The sequence below is a fragment of the Dromiciops gliroides genome, chromosome 1 (genome assembly GCF_019393635.1).
Source record: "Dromiciops gliroides isolate mDroGli1 chromosome 1, mDroGli1.pri, whole genome shotgun sequence".
In the NCBI taxonomy this organism is placed as follows: Eukaryota; Metazoa; Chordata; class Mammalia; order Microbiotheria; family Microbiotheriidae; genus Dromiciops; species Dromiciops gliroides.
The window spans coordinates 632,663,307-632,690,621 of record NC_057861.1 but is presented as its reverse complement, the minus strand read 5'-3'; the positions used below and the strand labels follow the sequence as shown (position 1 = coordinate 632,690,621).

The 27,315-nt window shown below is 36.7% G+C and overlaps 1 protein-coding gene and 1 pseudogene across 1 annotated transcript in view; one reads left to right on the top strand and one right to left on the bottom strand.

Moving 5' to 3' along the window:
- LOC122753085 (phospholipid-transporting ATPase ABCA3-like) overlaps positions 1–27,315 on the bottom strand; it is a 265,236-nt gene that overhangs the window by 223,741 nt on the left and 14,180 nt on the right. Inside the window, exons 3-4 of the mRNA XM_044000190.1 lie at positions 22,863–22,975; positions 21,302–21,464 (exon numbers count right to left, since the gene is read on the bottom strand). Coding sequence (XP_043856125.1) covers positions 21,302–21,464; positions 22,863–22,975 — 276 coding nt within the window. The remainder of the gene's footprint in view (positions 1–21,301; positions 21,465–22,862; positions 22,976–27,315) is intronic.
- LOC122727722 lies at positions 4,891–9,614 on the top strand (annotated as a pseudogene).

Sequence of the window (27,315 nt, the reverse complement as noted above, 5' to 3'; positions counted from 1 at the left end):
AAGACTTACATGAGCTGATGCAAAGTTAAATGTACTGTATACAGAATGACACCAATATTGTAAGATGATCTGCTGTGACGGATGTGGTTATTTTCAGCAATACAGTGATCCAAGACAACTCTGAAGGACTTAGGAAAATTTCAATCCATCTACAGAGAAAGAACTGATGGTATCTGAAAACAGATTGAAGCATAATTATTTTGTTAGTTCCTTTATCTGAAGTTTTGTTTTTGTCTGTTTTCTTTCACAACCTGGCTAATGTGGAAATGTTTTGCATGACTACATATAACTTATATTGAATTGCTTGAGTTCTTAAGGGGGTGTGGGGAGGGATGGAGGAAGAGAATTCAGAACACAAAGTTTTTAAAAACTGATGTAAAATTTGTTTTTATATGTAATTTGGAAAAAATAAAATTCTAAATAAATATTTTTTTAAACAGACTACAGAAATTTAGCTAAGAAATAATTAATTAGGACCAAGTGAGATTTATACCAGGGATACAAAGATGGTTCAATGTTGAAAAAATCAATGTAACTGATCATATTAAAAACCAAAACCAACAAAAACCATATGACCATCTCAATAAATGAAGAAAAATCCTTTAATAAAGTAAAATATTCTATTATGCTAAAAATGGAACCTCTTTAAATTAAAAAGAAGGTATCTGAAACCAAAAGTCAGCAGACAATGACTTCAGCAAAGCTACAGGTTACAAAATAAATCCTCAAAAATAAATAGCATTTCTATATAATAATTACAAAACACAAAAAGCAATAATAGAAAAGGAAAATTTCATTCCAAAAAACTACAAAATGAATAACATATCTTGGGACGTATTTATGAAAGCATACAAAAGATTTTTATAGATTCAATTGCAAAGTGCTCCTTAAAGAAATAAATAGCAACTTAAATAGCTAGGCCAAAACAATAAAATAAAAATGACAATATTACAAAATTAACTTACACTTATTATGCTACTTCAATCAAATTACCATGGAGGTATTTTACAGAAAGTGATAAAATAATAAAAAATTTCATTTTAAAATCAAAGTGAAATTATCAAAACAAATATGGATGAAAAGGAAATAGCATATCCAGATCTCAAACTACATTATGAAACATCAGTCATCAAAAACCATATGGGTATGGTTAAAGAATAAAGACCTAGGGGGCAGCTAGGTGGCACAGTGGATAAAGCACCGGCCCTGGATTCAGGAGTACCTGAGTTCAAATCTGGCCTCAGACACTTGACATTTACTAGCTGTGTGACCCTGGGCAAGTCACTTAACCCCCATTGCCCCGCAAAAAAGAAAAAAAAAGAATAAAGACCTAGATAAATGGAACAGACCAGACAAGGGAGATTCAGAACCAACAGAACTCTGTAACCCAGTATTTGATAAAGTGCAAAACATAAATTAACAAGGGAAAAATTCCTTATTTGATAAAACTGTTGGAAAATTGGAAATCAGTCTGGCAGGAACTATGCTTCAATCAACAATTTATACCATATTTCACATATTTTCACATATTGAGATAATTATGGTGAAATAATAAATAGAAAATATCAATAAAAACTTCCCTATAGATTAGGATAAATTTCTATGCCCAAATGAGTATGCATGTTATTCCTTCTTTCAGCCAAATCAGATGAAAGGTTGAAACAATGCTTAACCCCACTTCTTTTCCTCTATTATAGTATGTCTTTTGTGCCTCTTCATGTGATGTGATTAACCTCATTCTGACTCCTATTTCCTCTTCTCCCAGTATAATCCTATTTGTCACCCCTTAGGTGACTTATCAACTTACACCCACACCTTCTGTCTATGTATACTCCTTCCATCTACCCTATCTACAGATACAGTTCTTTTTTTATATGTGTGTAGGTATGTATACATATATATATATATGTGTGTGTGTGTGTGCGTGTGTATATATACACACATATATATGTATATAGATATGTACAAATATATATACATATATTTAGAATTTTATTTTCCCAAAATACATGTAAAATACAAATTTTCACATCAATTTTTAAAAACTTTTGTGTTCCAAATTCTCTTCCTCCCTCCCCTCCCAAAAACCTCAAGCAATTCAATATAAGCTATACATGAGCAGTCATACAAAACATTTCTACATTAGCCAGGCTGTGAAAGAAAACAGAGAAAAACAAAACTTCAGATAAAGGAACTAACAAAAAAATGCTTCAATCTATATTCAGATACCATCAGTTCTCTCTCTGTAGATGGACTGCATTTTTCATAAGACCTTCAGAGTTGTCTTGAACCATTACATTGCTGAAAATAACCAAGTCATTCACAGCAGATCATCTCACAATATTGCTGTTATTTTGTATACAGTACATTTCACTTTGCATCAGCTCATGCAGCTCCCTCCAGGTGTTTCTGATAGCATCCTGCTCATCATTTTTTATAGTAAACTACATTTATATAGTACTTTAAAGAGAGATTTCCTTACAATAAACCCACGAGATTGATTATTGCAACAACAGTAATAGATAACATTTAAATAGTAACTTATACCTGACAAAAAACTTTCTTCACAATAGCCCAGCAAAGTACCATATGTTTTCTCATCATCAACCATTATCAAGCAATCTTCATCCATCAATATTCATCATCATCCTCAATCAATCTTCCTCCTCAACAATCAATCCTCATCATCAATGAGTCTCCTCTTCAATCAATCTTCCTCTTCCTCCAATCATCACCAATCCATCCATCCATAATCATCATCATCCATTACTCTTGCCTCTGTTTCAAAATTTTTTTCACAGTTACTATTGTTAACTATTTCCCTCCATCCTATTCCCTCCCCATGATATTTACTGTATTTCCTATCATCTTTTACCCTATTCCTCCTCAAAAGTGTTTTATTTCCTACTGCCCCCTCTCCCACTCTGCTCCCCTTTCTTTCACCCCTGCCTCCTTATCCCTTTCACATCCTACTTTCCTGCAAGGTTAAATAGATTGTTCCACCCAATTAAGTGTGCATGTTATTCCCTCCTTGAGCCAACTCTGATGAGAGTAAGTTCTTTGAATGAATTCTGATGAGTGTAAGATTCATTCACTGCCTTACTCCTCCCCCATCTCTGCCCACACTCCATAAGCCCTTCCTGCTTCTTTCATGAGATTTCACCCCATTCTACCTCTCCCTCTCCCCCTCCCCCATTGCAATCCTCTCCCCCCCCAATTTTACCCTAAAGGTATCATCATGAGGCATCCAGGTGGCACAGTGGACAAAGCACCCACCGGGACCCAGGAGATCTGAGCCCAAATCCAGCCTCAGACACAACACTCACCAACTCTGTGACCCCAGGCATGCCACCCAACACTAACCACCCCACAAAAAAAAAGGTTAACAAAAAATAAATGCTTTACAATCATCCCTTCAAAATCAACCCCCACCTCTGTCCTCTCTCTAAATTTATTCCTATCATCTGCCCTAATACTGAGAAAGTTCTTATGAGTTAGATATATCATCTTCCCATGTAGGAATGTAAACAGTTTAACCTTTTAATATCCCTTATGATTTCTTTTTCCTGTTTACCTTTTTATGCTTCTCTAGGGTGTTGTGTTTGAAAGTCAAATTTTCTATTTAGCTCAGGTCTTTTCATCATGAATACCTAAAAATCCTCTTTTTCATTGAAGTCCCATTTTTCCCCTGAAATATTATAATTAGTTTTGCTGGGTAGGTGATTCTTGGTTGTAAGCCCAACTCCTTTGCCCTCTGGAATATCATATTCCATGCTCTCTGATCCTTTATGTAGAAGCTGCTAGATCTTGTGCTATCCTGATTGGGGCGCCATACCACTTGAATTGTTTCTTTCTGACTCCTTGCAATATTTTCTCCTTGACCTGGGAGCTCTGGAATTTGGCTGTAATATTCTTGGACATTTTCATTTTGAGATCTCTTTCAGGAGGTAACTGGTGGATTCTTTCAATTTCTATTTAACCTTCTGTTTCTAAAATGTCAGGGCAATTTTCCATGACAATCTCTTGGAAGATGATGTCTAAGTTCTTGTTTTGATCATGGTTTTCAGGTAGTCCAAGAATTTTCTATTTAATTCCCCTGGATCTATTTTCCAGGTCAGCTGTTTTTCCAAGAAGATATTTCACATTACCCTCTATTTTTTTTTATTCATTTGGATTTGTTTTATTGTGTCTTGGTTTCTCATAAAGTCACTAGCTTCCATTTGTTCAATCCTAATTCTTACGCAATTATTTTCTTCAGAGAGCTTTTTTTTCCATTTGGCTTTTCAAACTGTTGACTTTTTTTCTCATGACTTTCCTGTATAACTCCCATTTTTTCCTCTACCTCTCTTACTTTATCTTCAAAGTCATTTTGAGCACCTGCATGGCCTGTGACCAATTCATATTTTTCTTGGAAGCTTTGAATGTAGGAGTCCTGATGTTGCTATCCTCTTCTGCACCTCAAGGGTGCAACTCGATCTTCCTTGTCACTAAAGAAACTATGTTCCATAGTTTTTTCTGTCTGCTTATTTTCCTAACCTATTTCTTGACTTTTAACATCTTCTTAAAGTGTGGCAGTACTTACAGGCTGCACTGTCCCAAGCTTCAGGGGGTTCAAGGTGGTACAATGTAAGGAATAGCAGATTCTTCATTTGCATGGCCTATGCTCTGGTCTGTAAATAACCCTGAGCCTACTTTCTCTTCAACCAGGAAACAAAATTCTGTTTTCCTGGGTTGATAGCTCCAGTGAGTCTGCACCCCTCTCCCACCTGGACCCACCATTCAAGATTGCATCCTGGTTCCCAGCAGCTTGGGTAGAACAACCAAATTCCACCTCAGCTCTAGCAGAGACTCTTGTCTCCCCAGCCAATCTCTTGACCCTCTTACCAGACCATGAGCTCAGTTTCAGAAGACATTGGTGTTTGGGCTGATTCAGAGACTCTGGGGGTAAATTTCTTTGGGGTAGCCTTCCTGGGGCTGGATCTGTGTCAGCACAACTGTGGGGTTGGGCTCCACTCCCACCCCAGTACAGCAGAGCACCCCCCCCCCAAACCGCCACTGAACCTGCAAGCCATCGTTGGGTAGAAAATGGTCTCAACCCGTCCCTCTGTGGGTTCTGCTGCTCCAGGAATTGTCTTAGGGCATTATTTGGAGTTTTTTGGAGTGATTGTGTCAGGAGCTCTGAGCACTCACTGCCTTTCCTCCACCATCTTAAAAATGTGAAATGCTTAATCTCATTAGTCTGATCTTGGCAGTAATACTTTTCAGGGATGCAGACATTGATCTTGATTTCTTGTGGAAATTTTTTTTTAATCTTTTTCTTCCAAAAATCCCTTACTTCACAATTTTAGAGGGCAAGGTACGTTTCATAGTTATCCAATATATTGAGCCAAGAGGGTGAGGGGAGCATGCATAGAGAGTCCCAGAGGGAAAAAAGCCAGATATAGTTCTTAATAGTTACAAATATCTTCTTGTAAAGATATCTATAGGAATGTAAATATTTTAACTTTATTGAATTATATGTTTTGTTTTGTTTTTCATGTTCTCCCTTTTTCTGCTTCTCTAGAGTCTTGTGTTTAAAGACTAAATTTTCTGTTTGGTTCTGGACTTTTCATCAGTAAAGTTTTAAAGTCCCCTATTTCATTGAATATCCATCTTTTTACCTGAAAGATTATGATTAATTTTGCTGGGTAGTACATACTTGGTTGAAATCCCAGTTCTTTTGTGTGATGAAATAATGGGATTTAGAAGATACTCAAAGACCTACCTGGAGAGTAATCTATACTGATTGAATCAAGTGAGAGTGATTGACTGCTGATTAAGCCTACTTCAAGTTAATTGGATTGTAATCACACCTGGATATCCCTTAAGAGGGTATTCTCAGAAACTAGACTGTGAACTCAACCTGAGAACACCTTCAAAGCCAATGGATTTGGATGACACCAACCAATCACCTTGAAGCAGTGTGTAAGGACAGCCTCTGTTCCAGATCTATAAAAAACTTCCACAAACAGCTTGCTAGTGTGTTCCTGATTAAAGCAGGCTCGTGGAGGAGGACTTCAGGAAGAACCCAACCAGGCTGGAACTCTAGGCTAGACTGGAGCTGAAGCTTCTGATTTAAGGCGACCACAATTTAGAGGTTTTTTTTGTTTTTGTTTTTGTTTTTTTTTTTAGTGAGGCAATTGGGGTTAAGTGACTTGCCCAGGGTCACACAGCTAGTAAGTGTTAAGTGTCTGAGGCCGGATTTGAACTCAGGTACTCCTGACTCCAGGGCAGGTGCTCTATCCACTGCGCCACCTAGCTGCCCCCCACAATTTAGATTTTAAACATCACATTTGCCTTAAAGAATATCATATTCCAAGTCCTCTGATCCTTTAATGTTGAATCTGCCAGGTCTTGTATAATCCTGATTGTTGTTTCTTGATATTTAAATTGTTTCTTTCTGCCTGTTTGCAGTATTCTCTCCTCTACCTGGTAATTCTGGAATTTGGCTACAATATTCCTTAGAGTTTTCCTCTTGGAGTCCATTTCAGGACGTGATTGGTGGATTCTTTCAATGACTATTTTTTCCTCTGGTTCTATAACACTGGAACAGTTCTCCTTGATAATTTTCTGAAATATGCTATCTAGGCTAATTTTCTTAACATGAGCCTCAGGTAGTCCAATAATTCTTAAATTGTCCCATCTCAACCTATTTTCCAGGCTTGTTATTTTTTTCCAAGGAAGGATTTTACATTTTCTTCTATTTTTACATTCTTTTAATTCTGCTTCACGGCTTTCTGATGTCTCATTGAGTCATTAGCTTCTGTCCGCCCAATTCTGATTCTTAAAGAATTATTTTCTGTGGTCAATTTTTGCACCTCTTTTTCCATTTGGCCAATTGTATTTTTTAAGTAATTGTTTTCTTTGGTCAATTTTTGTCCTTTTTACAAGCTATTGACTCTCTTGCATAACCCATTTCTTTTTTTCCAATTTTTCTTCTACCTCTTTTACTTGAATTATAAACTCGTTTTTGAGTTCTTCCAAGAGGGCTTTTTGGTCTCAAGACCAACTCATCTTCCCCTCTGAAGCTTACACATAGGTATTTTAACACTGTTGTCCTTTTCTGAGGTTGTGTTTTGGTCTTCATTCAGCACCACACCTGAATAGCTTTCTATAGTGAGGGTTCTTTTCTGTTTCTTATTCATATTTTAGCCTGTTGCATGCCTTTTAAAGTTGGGCTCTTCTCATTATGAGGCACAGGGGGCACTATCCTAAGCTTCTTGTGCTGACCTGATCACTGGCTTTTGTTTTAAGGCCTCAGCAGCTAGCAGCTTGCTCACTGCACTTTGTATTCCACCATATTTATGTAGCATAACTTGTTCAAACATTCCCCAATTGACAGGCACCCCCTCAGTTTCCAATTCTTTGCCACTAAAAAAAGGAGCTGCTATAAATGTTTTTGCACACCCTTAGTTAAGAGTTTGTTTTGCTTAGGACTAATTCCTCCCTTAATCTGCCCTTCCTCTAATTCTATTTTTCTCTTCTTTCCCTCCTGTTTATTTATTTATTTATATTTGTTAATATACCCAACTATGTGTGCATCTTCCCACTTTTGACCAGTTCAGATGAGAGTGATGTTCAAGTGTCACTTGTCCCCTTCATCCCTTCCTCTTTGTATAGAATTCTACTTGCACACCTGGATTATATAAGATCACTTTCTTTATCTTTCTACCACCAAACTTACCCCCCACCCCCCTGCCCCCAGCACCAATCCAGGCAAAGGATTCCTTTTCTTCTCCCTCTCCATCTTTTAAGATCATCAAGACATAAAACTGGGGCAGCTAGGTGGTGCAGTGGATAAAGCACCAGCCCTGGATTCAGGAGGACCTAAGTTCAAATCCGGTCTCAGAAACTTGACACTTACTAGCTGTGTGACCCTGGGCAAGTCACTTAATCCTCACTGCCACACCAAAAAAAAAAAAAGACATAAAACCATTCCCAAGCCCAATGTCTAATTAGACTCCTTCTATGACTGCTGATGACAGGATTCGAAGGGGATATAAGTATCATATCCCCATATTAGGATGTAAACAATTTATTCACACTTAGTCCATCGTGATTGTTTATTCATGTTTACAATTCTATGTTTCTCTTGACTCTTGATGTTTGTACTTTAAAGTTTCTTTGCAACTCTGGTCTTTTTATTAGGAATGCTTAAAAGTTAATTTTATTAAAATTCCATTTTTTTTCCCTTGTAGGGTTCTACTCAGTTTTGCAGGGCAAGCTATTCTTTAATGTAAGCCTAACTTCTTTGCTGTCTGTATTATCATATTCCAAGCTCTCCTCCCTTATACTGGTGGCTGCTAAACTGAGTGATCTGACTCATTCTTCAGTACTTAAATTCTTTCTCTCTGACTGCCAGCAATATTTTTTCTTTGAATTGGAAACTCTGGACTTTGGCTACACTATTCCTAGGAGCTTTCATTTGAGGGTTTCTTTCAGAACGTGACCAGTAGAGTCTTTTTCAACTTTGCCCTTTGATTCTAAGAAATCTAGGCAGCTTTCTTTTGAGATTTCTTAAAATAAAATGTATAGTTTTGTTGTTTTGTTTTGTTTTGTTTTGGGGGGTCATGGCTTTTAGGTAGTCCAGTGATTTTTAAATTAGCCCTCCTCAATTTGTTTTCCAGGTCAGTTGTTTTTGCTATGAAATACCTTACAGTTTTTATTTTCCATATTTTGACTTTGTTTTAATATTTCTTATTGTCTCAAAGAGTCATTAGCCTCCATTTAGTCCATTCTAATTTTCAGGTTTAATTTCCTTACCAATTCTTTCTTCAATAGCTCTAATTTCTGCTACATTTTTTCCTCCATCAGTCTCATTTCATTTAAAAACACTTAGGGGTGGCTAGGTGGTACAGTGGATAAAGCACTGGCCCTGGATTCAGGAGGACCTGATTTCAAATCTGGCCTCAGACACTTGACCTCATTACCCTCCATCTCCCTGAAATTTAAACACTTATTAAAATCTTTCTTCATCTCTTCTAGTTGAACTGGTAGCAAAGCTTTTTTGGGCAAAATGTGATGATTGATTTCATTGGAGTGACCAAGGGCAAGGGTTACAAAGGTGCCACTAGCCACTGACATACAATGAAGCTGCCCTGAAAAACCCACCAATACCTAAAGAGGCATAAAGTGGCCTGTATTGGAGCTTGGTACCCTGCCCATGAGGCATTCTCTGTGGTCTGGGCTGATCAAACAGGCTAATCACCACCACACTGAAATCAACAAAACAATCTACAAGATTGGCCAGGACTAAGAGATGAAGCTGGGAAACATCAAAAACAATACAACCACTGATTATTATCTGTATGACAAGAGTATTAATCCTCTGAGAGGATATGTCTACTATAGTGAAGTGACCAATGACTTTATCATGCTAAAAGGCTGTTACCAAGAAGCATGTCCTTACCCTATGAAACTCTCAGCTGGTATAGACTAAATGTTGCACCTTGGAGAATACTGACTCCAAGTTTATCTATGCCACTTCAAAATTTGGTCATGGCCAATTCCAAACTGTGGAGAATTAGAAAATTTTCATGGAACCACTCAAAATGAACCATGTTGATAAAGAATAAGCTGCCTAATGTTTCCAAATCAACTGGTAGATGGTGATAAATTCTCAATATATTGACATTTTAAAAAGAAATGGAAAAAAATAATCAATTAACTCTCAAAGAAAAGAACCCCAGGACCATTTAGATTTACAAGCAAATTATAACAAAAACAATTAATTATAATACTATATAAACTATTTGGAAAAAATAAGGTGAAAAGGATCCTAACAAAATCTTTCTATGATTAAATATGACCTTAATACCCAAATCAAATGCAGTCAAAAGAAAGAAAGAAAAGAATGGATCAATATTTCTTTTTTTGTTTGTTTGTTTGTTTTTGGTTTTGTTTTTTGGTGAGGCGATTGGGGTTAAGTGACTTGCCCAGGGTCATACAGCTAGTAAGTATTAAGTGTCTGAGGCCAGATTTGAACTCAGGTCCTCCTGACTCCAGGGCCAGTGCTCTATCCACTGTGCCACCTAGCTGCCCCTGGATCAATATTTCTAATGAATATTGATGTAAAAATTTAAAATAAAATATTATCTCCAGAAGACTACAGCTACATATCAGAAAGATCATACCTGATTACCAGGATGGATTTATACCAGGAATACAGAATTGTTTAAATATTAGGAAAACTATAAACATAAATTATCATATTAATACAAAACAATAATTAAATTATTATATCAATAGATGCAGAAAATGCTTTTGACAAAATATATACCAATTCTTGTTAAACAACAACACTAGGATGCTTAGGAATAAATGGAGTTTTCCCTAAAATTTAAGTAGTAACTAAAACCAAGAACTAGTACTACCTGTAATGGGGATAAACTAGAATCTTTTCCAATAAGATCAAGATTAAAGCAAGAATGTCCATTATCACTATTACTATTCATGCAGTGCTAAAAATGCTAGGTAAAGCAATAAAACAAGAAAAAGAAATAAAAGTTGTATAGGAAGCAAGCAGATGATTCCATCAAGGCCTCAGGAGAGAACAATCAGAGTAGAAGAGAAGTAAAAAGGAAACAGAAGAGTTAGGAAAAGAAATGGCTATAGAACCAAGGACTTTTCCCAAAGTTATATCTCCTTGTACAAGGGTTTATAAATAATTAAGCATTTACCAGTTGTAGTAACTAGTCCTATCCACTGAAGTAAGGAACTGGAGGCCAGGGGTTGAACAATACAACCATGTGGAATCCCATGGGTTGTAGGAAATTGCTGTGATTCCCATTATCATAGGTACCATAATCAAATGCCCACCATACATCCAAGGATATCAATAAAGTTTCCTATCATATTATCTGAATAACTAAAGAATCTCCCCCCTTACTAGGGTTTGGGAAATCATAGAATCATGGGTCTCCTAATAAAACTTGACATCATCATCAATGATTATTAATTAATTAATTTAATTAATTATTAAATAATTAAACACTATGTGCCAAGAACTAGGCTGAGTGCTAGGGATACAAAAAACAAAAACAAAAACAAAAACAAAAAAACCCCAACAGTCCCTACACTGAAAGAGTTCACATCCTAATGGGGGAGACAACATGAAAACAGCTACATACATACATACAAAGAATATACAAAGTTTGTAAGTAGTAGTGCACTTAACCCCCATTTCCCCACACACAAAAAAATCCACCTATCATCTATTGAAAGAAATCTCTAAATGAAAACTGCCAGGAATATTACAGCAAAATTCTAGAACTCCCAGGTCAAAGAGAAAATATTGCAAGTGGTCAGAAAAAAACAAAAAAACACCAGTTCAAATATCATAGAGTCACAATCAGGATCACACAAGATTCAGCAGTTTCCACATTAAAGAAGTGGAGGACTTGAAAGAGGATATCCTGGAAAGCAAAGGAGAAAGAATCAAGTACTCAAAAAAAATGAGTATAATCCTTCAAAGGATAAAAAATGGTCATTCAATGAAATAGAGGACTTTCAAGTATTCCTGATGAAAACACCAAAGCTGAATTGAAAATCTGACTTTCAAATACAAGATTCAAGGAAAGCATAAAAAGGTAAATAGGAAAGGGTTTAATTTAATAATTAATAAGGTTAAACTTTTTACATTCCTACATGGGAAGGTGATACTTACAACTCATAAGAACTTTTTCATTATTAGAGCAGTTAGAAGTTTGTGTGTGTGTGTGTGTATGTGTGTGTGTGTGTAAAGAGAGAGGGCATAGGTGTCAGTTGAATATGATGGTATAATATCTAAAAATATAAAATTAAAGAGTGAGAAAGAAGAATGCATGGGGGAAAGGGAAAGGAAGAGGTAGAATAGGGTAAATTATCTCACATAAAAGAGGAAACAAAAAAGCTTTTACAGTGGAGGGGAAGATAGGGGAAGTAACAGGGAATGCTTGAATCTTACTCTTATAGGAACAAACTCAAAGAGGGAATAATATATACTGGATACAGAAATCTACCTTACTATACAGGAAAGAAGGAGGGGAAGGGAATAAAAGAAGAGAGTGGAGCTGATAGAAAGAGGGCAGATGGGGGAGGTGGTAGAAGCAAAACACTTTTGATAAGGGAGAGGGTGAAAAGAAAGAGAGAGAAAAGAATAAATGGGAGAATAGGATGGAGGGAAATAGAGTTAGCAATCAAAACTGTGGAAAAAATTTTGAAGCAAGTTACTCTGATAAAGGCCTCATCTTTCAAATAAATAGAGAACTCAGTCAAATTTAAAAATAAGAGCCATTCCCCAACTGATAAATGATCAAAGCATGTGAAGTCAGTTTTCAGATGAAGTAATCAAAGCTATCTAGTCATATGAAAAAATGCTCTAAGTTACTATTGACTGGAGAAATGCAAAACAAAGCAGTTCTAAGGTGCTATTAGACTGGCTAATAGGACGGATAGGGAAATGACAAATGTTGGATGGGACTTGGGAAAAGCAAAACACTAATGCATTGTTAGTAGAGTTGTGAACTAATCCAATCATCTGAAGAGCAATTTGGAACTATGCCTAAAGGGCTATAAAACTGCGCATACCCTTTGACCTAGCAATACTACTACTAGATCTGTATCCCAAACAGATCATAAAAAAGAGAAAAGGACCCACATGTACAATTCTATTTATAGCAGCTCTTTTGTGGTGGCAAAGAAATGGAAATTGAAGGGATGCCCATCAACTAGGGAATGGCTGAATAAGTTGTGGTATATGAATGCAATAGAATATTATTGTGCTATAAGAAATGATGAGCAGGCAGATTTCACAAAAACCTGGACTTATACACACTCATGTTGAGTGAAATGAGATGAACCAAGAGACCATTATATACCCTAACAGCAACACTATATGATAATCAACTATGATAGACTTAGCTCTGCTCAGCAATATAATAATCCAAGACAATACCAAAAGACTCATGATGAAAAATGTTCTCCACATCCAGGACAGAATTATGGGCTCTGAATGCAGATCAAGGCATATTATTTTCCCTTTTTTTGTGTTTTTCTTTTAATTTTTTCTTTCTCATGGTTTTTCCATTTTGTTCTGATTCTTCTTTCACAACACGAATAATGTAAAAATATGTTTAACATGATTGTATATGCATAACCTATATCGGAAAGGAGGGAGGGAAAAAATTCTGGAACTCAAAATCTTACAAAAATGAATGTTGAAAACTATCTTTACATGTAATCAGGAAAAAATAAAATACTATTAAGTGAAAAAGAAAAACCTAGAAAGACTTACATGAAATGAAGAGGACCAGGAAAATATTGTGCGCAATAACAGCAATATTTTAAGATGATCAACTGTGAATTACTTAGCTAGCCTCTGCAATACAATGATCCAAGGCAACTCTGAAGGACTGATGAAAAATACTATCCATCCGCAGAAAAAGAAATGATGGATTCTAAATACGGATCAAAGCATATTTTTTTTACTTTATTTTTCTTGGGTTTTTATTTTGGTCTATGTTTTCTTTTACAACATGACTAATATGGAAATATATTTTACATGACTACACTTGTATGACCTATTTCAAATTGTTTGCCTTCTCAACAAGGATGGGGGAGGGAGTAGGGAGGGAGATAATTTGGAACTCAAAATTTAAAAACAAATGTTAAAAATTATTTTTACACTTAATTGGGGAAAAATAAAATATCAAATAGTTTTTTTACAAAAAGAAAATTAATTGTAAACTAAATAATCTATAAAGAGTGAGTCAAAGAACAAATTATATTAACAATCCAAAATTTCATTAAAGAGAATGACAACAAATAACATCACAATTTATGGGATGCCACCAAAGCAGTAATTAGGGGAGAATTCATATCTCTAAACATATCAGTAAGATAAAGAAAGAAAGAACAGATCAATAAATTCGGTATGCAACTAAAAAAAAACTAGAAATACAACAAATTTTAAATCTTTAATTAAACACCAAATTAGAAATCCAGAAAATCAAAGGAGAGATTAATGAAGTTGAAAATGAGGAAACCACTGAATTAATAAATAAAAACTAGAAGCTGGTTTTAAAAAAACATATATACATGTATAATAGATAAACCATTGGTTAAATTGATTTTTAAAAAAGAAAACTAAATTACTAGCATCAAAAATGAAAATGGTGAATTCACGATCAATGAAGAGGAAACTGAAGCAAAATAGAATCTATTTGCCCAATTATATATACCAATTAATCTGACAATCTAAGTGAAATGGATGAATATTTATAAAAAATATAAATTTCCTAGAATAACAGAAGAGGAAGTAGAATACTTAAATAACCCCACGTTAAAAAATAAATTAAACAAACCATCAATGAGCTCCTTAAGAAAAAATCCCCAGAACCTGATCAATTTACAAGTGAATTCTATCAAACTCTTCAAAAACAATTCATTCCAATACTACATAAATTAATTGGAAAAACAAAGGAGTATTACCAAATTCCTTTTATGACCTAAACCAGAAAGAGCAAAAGCAGAGAGAGAAAACTATAGACTAATTTCCTTAATGAATATCGATCAAAAAAATTTAAATAGAATCCTAGCAAGGAAATTACTGCAATACGCCACAAAAATCAACATTATGAACAGATGTGATTTATGCCAAGCAAGGCTATTTCAATATTAGGAAAACTATCAGCATAATTGACCGTATCAATAACAAAACCAATAGAAATCATGAGATTATCTTAATAGATACAAAAAAACTTTTGATAAAATACACCTATTCTTATTTTTTAAAACACTATAGAGCATTGGAATAAATGGAGCTTTCCTTAAAATGATAAGTAGTAGTTATCTAAAACCAACAGCAAGTATTAAAACAAGGATAAGCTAGAAGCCTTCCCAGTAAGATCACAGGTACAGCAAGGAAGCCCATTATCATCACTTTTGTTCAATATAATACTAGAAAGCGTAGCTATTTAGTAATAAGAGAAAAAATGAAACTGAAGGAACTAGACTAGGCAATGAGAAAATAAAACTATCACTCAGCAGATAATATGATGGCATATGTGGAGAATCCCAGAGAATCAACTAAAAAACTATTTGAAATAATTAACAATTTTAGCAAAGTTGCAGGATATAAAATAAACCCACACCATGAGCATTTCTATATAGGACCAACAAACTCTAGCTGCAAGAGATGGAAAGAGAAATTCCACTTAAAATAATAGTAGATAATAAAAAATACTTGGGAGTCTACCAGCTAAGAAAATCCCAGGAACTATATGAACACAATTACTAAACACTTTTCACACAAATAAAAGTTAGATCTAAAAATTCTTAAAAAGAGACCTTATGAGCTCTACTCAAGGCTAGACAGAAAAGATTAACAGCTTATAATAGTATGCTTAATATGCAATATGGTAAACATGATTTTATGATGAAAAACTAAAGAACAAATGCCAAAATCCTGTGATCTCTCTCTGACAAGTGGACAAAGGATATATGAACAGGCAGTTTCTAAGGAAGAAATTCAAGTTATCAATAGCTGCATGGAAAAAACAAACATTCCAAATTACCAATAGAGAAATGTAAATTAAAGCAACTGTGATGTTCTACTGCACTCTTCTAAGAATAGCAAAGCTGACCAAAAAAAAGAAAAATTATTTATGTTGGATGGTCTGTGGGAAAACAGGCAACTTTAATTTAATATTGGTAGAACTGTATATTGGACCCAGCCCTTCTGAAAAGCAATCTGGGATCATTCCCAACAAGTTACTACAATATGTGTACCCTTTGACCCAATGATACATCCACTTGTCCAAAGAGATCAAAGAATGTGGAAAAGGACAAATGTACAAAAATATTTATAGCAGTTATTTTTCATGGTGGCAAATAACTGGAAACTAAAAGGGCTGCCAATCAACTGAGGAAAGATTGAATAAATTATGGCATATGTATGTAAGAGAATAGTATATTGTCTAAAAAAATAATGAATGGGGTGGTTTCAGAAAACCTATGTAAAGAATTAAATGTTATTTGAGGTTTTTATGACCCCATCTTTTAGCTAGAATTTGAAAGAAAAACCGCGGCGTGCACTGGTCTGGGGCTCTGCAAGCCGCACAGTGCTCTACCCACTAGTTGTAGCTGTTGCCATGGCGCTGGCACCTCACATCATCACCACTACCCAACACCTACATGGGCCTGACAAAATTATAATGATTGGAAGCCTAGTGAGGGCAGTCATGTGACTATCAGAGCAGCCAGCCAATTGGCTGGGGGCTATGTGGGATATGCTGGGAAGAAGGGAGTTTTTTTTTTTTCCGGCATTCTAACTGGAAGCTGGAAGACACTGCTGTGTATTCTCAGCTGAATCCTGAGCAGTGGTTTCAGGTTGTATAATTTCCCTTTCCCCATTTTATTTCCTTTCCCTTAATCCTACTGATCCTGTTTGTTTTTTAAGTTCGTTCTTGTTAAATAAATCCTGCTCTGCTTTGAGGGAGGCTGCTGGTCTCCTTCCTTGCCCTAATATTGCAGTGAGCCGCTTAGCTAACACTCCCCAATTAAAAATTGGTCCCCACACCTAGAAGACTTGAATGAACTGATGCAGAGGTTAAGTGAGCAGAACAATTTATACTAGAACAGCAACACTATAAAAATGAACAATTTTATAAGAATTAAGAACTCTGATCAATGCTGTAAGAGCCAAATTTAGTATGGGAAGAGTTCATTGGGTAGCTCGCCTTAATACTGGGGTAAGAAAAGAAACAGCCTCTTTCAAAAACAAAACAGGTTTATTAATGGGAACAGATTCGAAACACAAGTGAGGTTAATAGAGCCAGGGACAATGAGAAAGAATCTAAATCTCTGGGGTAAAAAGGCCCCAGGCACCCCAAACCTGCCTCCAGCCTAGACAGCGCCAAAGAGCTAGCTTTGTCTCTAAAAACACAAGCTCACCAACACCCAAAATCTGTAGCTCTAAGGAGAATTAGCTGTGTAGTCTCTTCTGTTTTTGTCTGAAGGTCAAACACCAACAGCTCCTCTGTCTACCTTCCTTCCCCTTTTCTCTCAGAAAACTTTCCTCCCCTTCCTGCCTCTCTCACAGGAAGGGTGGTTCTATAGCCAGGCTGAGTCTCTAATTGGTTTAACATACTCCCCTAAGCTGTCTCCATTATAATTTGGCCAGGCCCATGTGGGCATGGGAGAACTCCAGATGGGGCTTAGGTACTTAATTTTGATACTTTGATTCAATAAATGTCCTTTGTGTTGTTTGTTCCATAATCTCTTAAAGTACACACCCATCTTCTCTTAGGCTTTTTAAATCTTGCATCTTTTCAGTCTGACCATGATGAAGCAAAGATGGGGTTATAAAAACTCCAAATCTTAATTAATTCCTTACAATGCAATAATGGATCACGTTACCCATCTTCTGACAGTGAAGATGGACTGAGGATTCTGACATTATATACTCTTTAGACATTACCACTGTAAGAATTTGTTTAGGGGCAGCTAGGTGGCGCAGTGGATAAAGCACTGGCCCTGGATTCAGGAGTACCTGAGTTCAAATCCGGCCTCAGACACTTGACACTTACTAGCTGTGTGACCCTGGGCAAGTCACTTAACCCCCATTGCCCTGCAAAAAAAAAAAAAGAAGAAGAAGAAGAAGAAAAAAAAGAAATCCCCAGCCAAAGCATAAAGCTTAATTTCTCCACTGCTATGGCACTAACTCAAATTCACTTTAGTTTAAACACCCGAGGAATTTAAGAAAGCTGAAAAGATGGATCATACAGGGTGGAGAAAGCAAGTGAAAAGAGGCAGCTGCAATGCAGTGGAGTGGTAGGAGGCACTATAATATTCAAGCTGGCAGCAGAAGACCCGCAGCACAAGAAGACTCCTGGTTTAAGCAGATTGGGCTGAGAAGCAATTTTAAAGGCTGTTAAAGAGGCTCTTAAACTTGTCTTTTTGAGTTGTCATGTTTTCCAGAAACTATGTACCCAAAGCATGCAGGAGACTGTTCAGGGTTAAAATTCTAGCTAGTCTGTCTAAAATATCTAATGAGTGGTCGCCAATAAATTATAAGCTTTAGCAAGAGTTAGGCTGGTCTTGCCCTCAAAGACCTTCGCTTCATGGGCAGAACTCTTCTACAGTAAGTCTCCAGCAGGTGGCGTCATTCCAATCGTTACAAGACCCTGGATGTCAAGGATGTCAAGGATGAAGCTCTGTACCATAAGCTGGATTTCCTGTGTGTTCTTGAGAGGCAAAACAGGTGACAGCTAGCTTGTGCCAGGCCAGGAAAAATGCTTTTGCAACTGGGATGCTTTGCAGATAAGGGGACCCTCCAACCTTTATGGTTTACTGGTTCCCAAGGGAAAAGAATGCAGGTTTTCCATTGCTTTGCTCCTCCCCTTTGAGAGGAGTTACCGTACCTTTCCCCTCCCATGCCATGTCCATTCCCATTTTCTCCTCCTCCTTTTGTTGTACTGTTATAAATATAAAAACTTTGTAAGGACTGGGAACTCGCTGAGCTCCAGATGCATGTTCATTTCTCTTGTAATAAACCTGGTTTTCATATAAGTCTCGTGGTGTTGTGATTAACAAGAACAAGGCTCAAACCCATGACAAGGAGGAATAAACTAAAATGTGTACTTCACTGACACCTGGTAAAAGTCAAGGTAAACCGGGTTGGCATTAATCCCATTGTTCTTTTCCTGCTTGGGAGGAAACAAAGGAACAACTCCAGTGGGGTACTCTAATTGTCAAGGGCAGTTTGTGCCCCTCTGGAGGATAAAGACCATTTTATCGATCAACAAGCATTAAATAAGCACTTCCTACATTCCAGGCAAAGTGCTAGCTCTCAGACACAAAGACAAGAGTGAAAGAGTCACTTCCTTCAAGGAGCTTACATTCTACTGTAGAAGCAAAAACTCCAGACACAAATGTAGGAGTTTATATTTTCATCCAGAAGCAACTGGTAGCCTTGAAGCCAAATACAATCTTGTTCCAGCCTCCCTTTATAGACTTTTTTCATATTACTCCCCATCATGAACTCTAAATTTCAGGCAAACTAGTTGACTTCCTATTCCCCAAATTCCATGTTCTATCTCCCACATCTTGATCTTCACATAGGTAGTTCTCCTTGCTTGAAATATACTCTGTTACCTCCTACAACCCCCTAGTTAGGAGTGCTTTCTGTCTTCAAATTGCCTCATTTATGTGTGTGTATGTATATGGATGGATGGATGGATGGATGTGTATGTATATGTATATATACATACATACATGTATACACACACACATATATATATACATATATAAACACATATATATATGGCACTAGCCCTGAACTTGGGAAGACCTGAATTCAAATTTTACCTCAGACACTTACTAGCTGACCCCAGGCAAAAGACACTTAACCCCAATTGCCTTAAAACATCTGGGGCCACCTCCAATCGTCCTAATGTATGCCACTGGACCCAGATGCCTCTGGAGGACCGAGTAAGGCTAATGATTTTGCATAGCCCTCCCTCACTTAAATCCAATTAACTGCAAGTCATAACATCACCCGATGTCATGGTCCTCTTCAAGAATGAAGGACAAACGACCACAAGTATAAAATAATTTATATAAAACATTAATTTGTGTTATATAAAAATTATATATGCACACATATATACACATTTAAGTTTGTGTGTATATGTATAATGAAGGGGTGAGGCTAGAAAACAGTGCCCTTGACTTTGTTTATCTTTTATTATATCTCAAACTCATTTGTACAATAAGCCAAAGCACATTTTAGAAATTTCCAACACTAAGTCAGATAGCTATCTAGGACAAAGGACCATCCCCAAAAACATAAGTTAACGGAAACGAAATTTAACCTTAACTTTGGGAAAGTCTATATTACTTTTGTTAGCTGGTTGTGGTTGGCTAAAGAATTGTCAACTTACCCTTATCAGGGGGATTTCTAGCCACCACACTCTAGTGAGCTGAAGCTAAGAGGGCTGGAGGAGGCTCTTAAGAAATGAAGCCCAGGGGGCAGCTAGGTGGCACAGTGGGTAAAGCACTGGCCCTGGATTCAGGAGGACCTGAGTTCAAATCCAGCCTTGGACACTTGACATTTACTAGCTGTGTGACCCTGGGCAAGTCACTTAACCCTCATTGCCCACCCCAACACATACACACACACACACAAAAAAAAAACACAAAACAAAAGAAATGAAGCCTAGAAGCTGGTAGCAAGTGGCACTGTATGACAAAGAATATATTTCCAGTAGGGACAAGAGAATTTTGGGAGGAACAGCAGAGACACCAGAAGGTGGGGTAAGAAGGTAAAAAAAGAGTCACAATGCAATACACAACAATAAGTAGGTACAAGCCCAACAGAAAGCAAAAGCCAACAGAAACCAGGGCCAGAGAGATAAGTGGAATAACAACATTAGAAGACATAAGACACCTCAGTGTCCTTCTGGTGTCATAGATATGAACTGCCGGCAACATAGCAGATGTGCCCTGACCACATGCATGATCCACTCACATAGCATATATGGGGAAGAGAATTCTCCAGGTCTTTGGGCAAATGTTCCATTTTTACTTTTATTTCCATGCTATTTCATCAAGGCCTTTACTTTGAACTAATAATGGTTTCTAGCTGACTAGTAAAAGTTAAAACATCAATGGAAAAAAAAACCATCAATGGAAGATCATGAGATGTCATTCCAAGCGAAAATAGAGCCACAGAGTAACTTGAACCTTCGGTAGCTTTTCTGGTGATCCATGTGACCCACTTGCTCTACATCATTTACCCCCATTATCATATTGTGCAATTCACAATGTCTTACAATAATTGCTTTGAAATGTTTGGCAAATTGAGTTTGTGTAAGTTGGAAAACATTTTTAACTAGGTATTTCTTTTTCAAAAGCATAACTGGGGCAGCTTGTCATAAAGCACCAGCCCTGGATTCAGGAGGACCTGAGTTCAAATCCAGCCTCAGACACTTGACACTTACTAGCTGTGTGTGTGACCATGGGCAAGTCACTTAGCCCTCATTGCCCCACCAAAAACAAAAAAAAAGATTAAATAACCAAGGCTACTTAAATACTATATTTTTAAATGTCATTCCCTTATTCAATTCCAAAAATATTAGCATATTTTGACAAAAGGATAAGAACATTGAAAAAGTATGAATACCACACAGGTTCCTAGTTTTTAAAAAGCCTATAAGCAGTAACAGGGAAGCTTTAGATAAATAATAATGCTATTTCTTTAAAAAAGCATAGTCTTTCTCACCAGGCACTCCTCCATCAGTAGCAGAAGGATGTCTGGATCCTGACATTGCATAAAGTGGAAGAAGAAGGTGTGTATTCCATCCATCCACAACTTGTCCTGTGCCCTCTATCTCATCATAACGAAAAAACTTTTGGCGGAAGGGGAAGCGTAGGTCATAGTCAACCTACAGAGAGTAAAAAGAAAAAAAAAAACCTCAATTCTATAAGATACTAAAATTCATGAGGGAAAATACTTGGGCCCAAAGTTTAGAGTTGATAAAAGAAATAGAAAGAGCCCAGGGAACATAGTAAATGTCCAAGGGCACAAATAAAAACTGTCAATGTCAAAGAATGAGAGTAACCTTGCCTTGAAACATACAGCAAATCCTACCAGTGTCCACTCTAATGGATTATGTTTGTCTGATTTTGCTATTTTCTCTTCATTTCCTAACATCTCAAAGTAGTGCTCAGAAGCAGTGAACATCAGAGGCCCCATCAATCATTACCGAATAGAATAAATGGATGAACTCTCGAAATACTCCTTATAGATTCTCACTGGTTTTGTGCTCCTCACCCCAAAATAGGAACCAAGACTTACTGTGCCAGCCACTTATAAAACTTTCCTTTTATCTCCCTGAAAAAACATACTGGATCCAAGGGCAGCTAGGTGGTGTATGGATAAAGCACCAGTCCTGGATTCAAAAGGACCTGAGTTCAAATCTGGCCTCAGACACTTGATACTTACTAGCTGCATGACCCTGGGCAAGTCACTTAACACTCATTGCCCCACAAAAACAAACTAAAAAAGATACTGGATTCTTAACCATTCTGCCAGTCAAGCAACTGAACATCCTGTACCAAAAGCACATGCCATCCTGTACCAAAAGAGTAAAGACTTGGAGACCAGCATGCTCTTTCACAAAATTATACACCTGAAGGGGACTAAAAGAGATCAACTGGTCTAGTTTCCTATTTTAAACCAACTTTTAACGTTCTTACTAATCATGGATACTAGACAAAAACAACATTCTGAAACCTCCTTCTACTCAAATCTTTAAGAACTTAATGGAGCTTACTGACAGAAAAGAATTAAATGAAGGTAAATGGGTGAGATAGATAAGTAACTTGGAGATGTAACGATTGGAATGATGCCACCTGCTGGAGAGCTACTATAGGAAATCTCCACCATGAGGAGAAGGCATCTGAGGGCAAGCCATGCAGTTTTCCTTGGCGTCAGGAAGTGACGTTTGCTCCTGGGTACTGTCTATAAAAGAGGCAAGGCTTGCTCTCATGGTCTCTTTCTGGAGGACCTCAGGGGGGAGAGGAGCTGGAGACATTGGCTCCCTGAGATAGACAGCTGAATCTAGGCCTTTTTCTTTCCACCAAATTCTTATTGTCCTTAATAAATGCTTAAAAGTCTAACTCTTGCTAAAGCTTATCATTTATTGGTGACCACTCATTAGATGTTTTAGACAGACAAGTTAGAATTTTAGCCCCTTACAGAGAGCTTAATCAGATGGAAGACTACATTAAAATCATCAGGCCCAGATAGAATAAGAGAAGTTTAATAAAGATTTCCTTACCTTAAGTGGCAGCTTTTCACTTCTGTTTCTGAACATATGATTAAAAACAACTAAAGAAAGCATCATGTATGGGAAGCCTGCTTCAGCAAAATTATCTTTGGTATATTCATTAACTGAAATGGAAGAAATTAAGCAGTGCATTAAAAAATGTCTAATCACTCCTTTTATCTTAAATGAAAAAAAGTAGCAGTTTATTCTACAAACAAGGTATGTCAAACTTCAAAACACCCTGAGGCTCTAAAAAACTTTTTTTCATCCACAAGTTCTTCTTCCCTTAAGGAAAGAGATAAATCATAATATTGGCTGTCAAAATAAATATGCACTGCTCTATTTCAACCTAATTTCGTACCTGAGAGAACATTGTCAAAATAGATATTTCTTCAAATAATTCTACACCTTAACGTTATGGTTTCATTTCAACCTATAGTAAGCTAATGAAAGATAAAGGAAGAAGAAACAATAATTTTTTAATTGTTTTCCCAAATACATGTAATTTTTTGAGTTCCAAATTTTTCTCCCACCCTCCCTTCCCCACCAACTCCCAAAGCCAGAAAGCAATCTGATAGTTATGCATTACAATCATGCTAAACATATTTCCACATTAGTCATGTTGTAAGAGAAGAATCAGAACAAAAGAAAAAAAGGCAAGAATAAAGAACAACAAAAAAACCCCAAAAAAGTGAAAATAATATACTTCAATCTGCATTCAGACTCCATAGTTCTTTTTCTGAATGTGGAGAGCATTTTCCATCATGAGTCTTTTGGCATTGTCTTGGATCATTGTATTGCTGTGAAAAGTTTAAGTCTATCACAGTTGATCATCACACAATGTTGTTGATACATTGTATAATATTCTCTTACTTCTGTTCATTTCACTCAACATCAATTCATGTAAATCTTTCCAGGTTTTTCTGAAATCCATCTGCTTATCACTAATTACAGCACAACAGTATTCCATTAATTCATAAATCACAACTCGTTCAGCCATTCCCAATTGATGGGCATCCCCTCAATTTCTAATTCTTTGCCACCACAAAAAGAGCAGCTATAAATATTGTTGTACATGTGGGTCCTTTTCCCTTTTTTTGTAACATAATAACCACTCATATATTATATGAAACATGCAAATACTAAATTTATCACAATACACACAAAGACCTGTATCACAATTATCCATTAAGAAAATCTGTATATGTTAGAAAGAGTGGACTGAAACCTATCAAGGAGGCACATGTTGACTTCTTTACATGAATCAGGAAAATTTATGAGCTCAAAGTAACTCAGAAATCTGAAATTCTATATTTCAGTGCTCCCTTCTGTCCCAGAAATTGTCCATAAATGTCCTTTTATGAATATAACTTTTTTCATTTATTTAGAATTTTATTCTCCCATAATTACATGTAAAAACAATTTTAATGTCCATTTTTATTTTTTAAATTTATTTATTTAAAGTTTTGAGTTCCAAATTCTATCCCTCTCTCATTCCCTCCCTCCATCACAAGGTTGCAAGCAATCAGTATAGGTTATACATGTGCAATTGTATAAAATATTACCATATTAGTAATCTTACATAAAAAGACTCAATTAAAAAAAGAGTGCAAAATAGCACGCTTCAGTCTGTGTTCAATCAATATCAGTTCTTTCTTCGGAGGTGGATAGTATGCTTCATCATTAGTCCTTTGTGATTGTCTTGGATCATTGTATTGCTGAGAGTGGTTAAATCATTAGCAATTGCTCATAGAACAATAATGCTGTCACTATGAACAATGTTTTCTTGGTTCTGCTCACTTACATCACTTATATCAGTTCAAATGAGTCTTTCCAGGTTTTTCTGGGATCATCCTGTTTGTCATTTCTTATAGCACCATACCATTCCATTACAATCATATACCACAACTTGTTCAGTCATTCCTCAATTGATGGACATTCCTTCGATTTCAAATTCTTAGCCACCACAAAGAGTTGCTGTAAATATTTTTGTACAATTTTTTCCTTTTCTCTTTTTCAGTTACTATTGTTAACTGTTTCCCTCCTCCCTTCCTCATGATATTTATTCTATTATCTATCCTTTTTCACCCTATCCCTCCTCAAAAGGAATTTGCTTCTGACTTCCCCGTACCCCAATCTGCCCTCCCTCTTTTCCCCTCCCTCTTTATCCCCTTCCCCTCCTATTTTTCTGCATGGTTAGATATTCTACCCAATTGTGTATGTATGTTATTCCTTCCTTCAGTCAATACTGATGAGATTAAGGTATTTGAGCCAATTCTGATGAGTGTTAGGCTCATTTACTGCCCATTTTAGATAGTTTACTCTACCCAATGTGGGGTGGTTGGAGTTGGGTGATATGACTAGGGTCGGACAGTGGGTGAGTGTCTTGTGTCTGAAGCCAGATTTGGGTTCAGATCCTCCTGGGTCCAGGGTAGGTACTTTGTCCACTGTGTCACCTAGCTGCCCCATGATGACATCTTTAGGGTAAAATTGAGGGGTGAGAGGAATGCACTGGGGGAGAGGGAAGGGAGAGGTGGCATGGGGTGAAATACCCCAGGAAAGAAACAGGAAAGGGCTTATGGAGTGGGGGAAGAAATGAGGAAGGAACAGGGCAGTAAATGAACCTTACACTCAGCAGAATAGGCTCAAAGACCTTAATCTCAGCAGAGTTGGCTCAAGGAGTGATTAACATACACACCCAATTGGGTGAATTTCATTTTCCCCTCTTCTATAAGAAGTCTTTTCTAATCTTTTTTTATACTACCATTAGTATTCAGGTACCATCAGTTCTTTCACTGTAGATGGACTGCATTTTTCATACGTCCTTCAGAGTTGTCTTGGATCACTCCATAAGCTTTTTCTTGCTTGTTTTATCTGAGATACTTTGCCCCATTCCACCTCTCCCTTTCCCTTTCTCCCAGTGTGATTCTCTTACCCCTTAATTTTATTTTAAAGATGTCAGCATGGTGCAGCTAGGTGACACAATGAACAAAGCACCTGCCCTAGACCAGGAGAACACAAGCCCAAATCTGGCCTCAGACACAAGACACTCCCCATCTGCATGACCCTGGGCATGCCACCTAACCCTGAATGCCCCACAAAAAAATAAATAAACAAAAACAAAATAAATGCTTTATAGAATCATCCCTTTATAATAAATTTCTACCTGTGCCCTCTGCCCAAATTTATTCCTTTCAGCTGCCCTAATACTGAAAAAGTTCTTATGAGTTAGAAGTATCATCTTTCCATGTAGGAATGTCTTTTAATATACCTCATGGTTTCTTTTCCCTGTTTACCTTTTTATGCTTCTCTAGGGTCTTATATTTGAAAGTCAAATTTTCTATTCAGCTCAGGTCTTTTCATCACTAATGCCTGAAAGTCCTCTTTTTCATTGAAGTACCATTTTTCGCCTGAAAGATTATACTCAGTTTTGCTGGGTAGGTGATTTTTGCTTATAATCCCAATTCCTTTGCCTTCAGGAATATCATATTCCATGCCCTCTGATCCTTTGATGGAGAAGCTGATAGATCTTGTTCTTTCCTGACTGTGGCTCCACCATACTTGAATTGTTTGTTTCTGGCTGCTTGCAATATTTTCTCCTTGAACTGGGAGCTATGGAATTTGACTATAATATTCCTGGAAACTTTCCTTTTGGGATCTCTTTCAGGAAGGAGGTGACTGGTGGATTCTTTCAATTTCTATTTTAACTTCTGCTTCTAAAATATCAGGGCAATTTACCATGAGAATTTCTTGGAAGATGATGTCTAAGCTCTTTTTTTGATCATGGTTTTCAGGTAGTCCAATAATTTTCAAATTATCTCTCCTGGATCGATTTTCCAGGTCAGCTATTTTTTTTATTCATATGGATTTGCTCTCTTAATTATCACCTATTTGTTCTGAATATAGTTTATATATATGTGTGTATGTGTGTGTGTTTGCTTATGGTCTCCACCCCCCCATTAGAGTGAGTTTCTTGAGAGAATACACTGACTTTTGCCTATTTTTTGAATCCTCAGCATTTAGCACAGTGCCTCGCACATAGTACGCACTTAATAAATGTTTACTACCTGGTTGACTGGTTCTCTTCCTAGCTGTCTCATGGATCCTATTCAGTCTCTTTTTCTACCTCCTCATACATATCATACCCCCTAAATATGAGTGTTTCACAAAGGTCTGTTCTGGGACCCTCCTACTCCTTTTGTATTCTCTCAGAGGTCACATAAGCTCCCATGCATTTAATTATTATCTCTCTGCCAATGAATCACATATCTTTAAATCCAACCCCAGGATCTCTCCCGACCTTCAATTCTACATGACCAACTGCATTTTGGGTATTTCAAGCTCAATTCCCATAGACATTTCAAATGCAACATATCCAAAAGAAAACTCATTATCTTTCCCTCAAACCCACCATTCTTCCAAACTTGCCTATTTTTAGCAACAAACATTTATTTTATTTTCCATT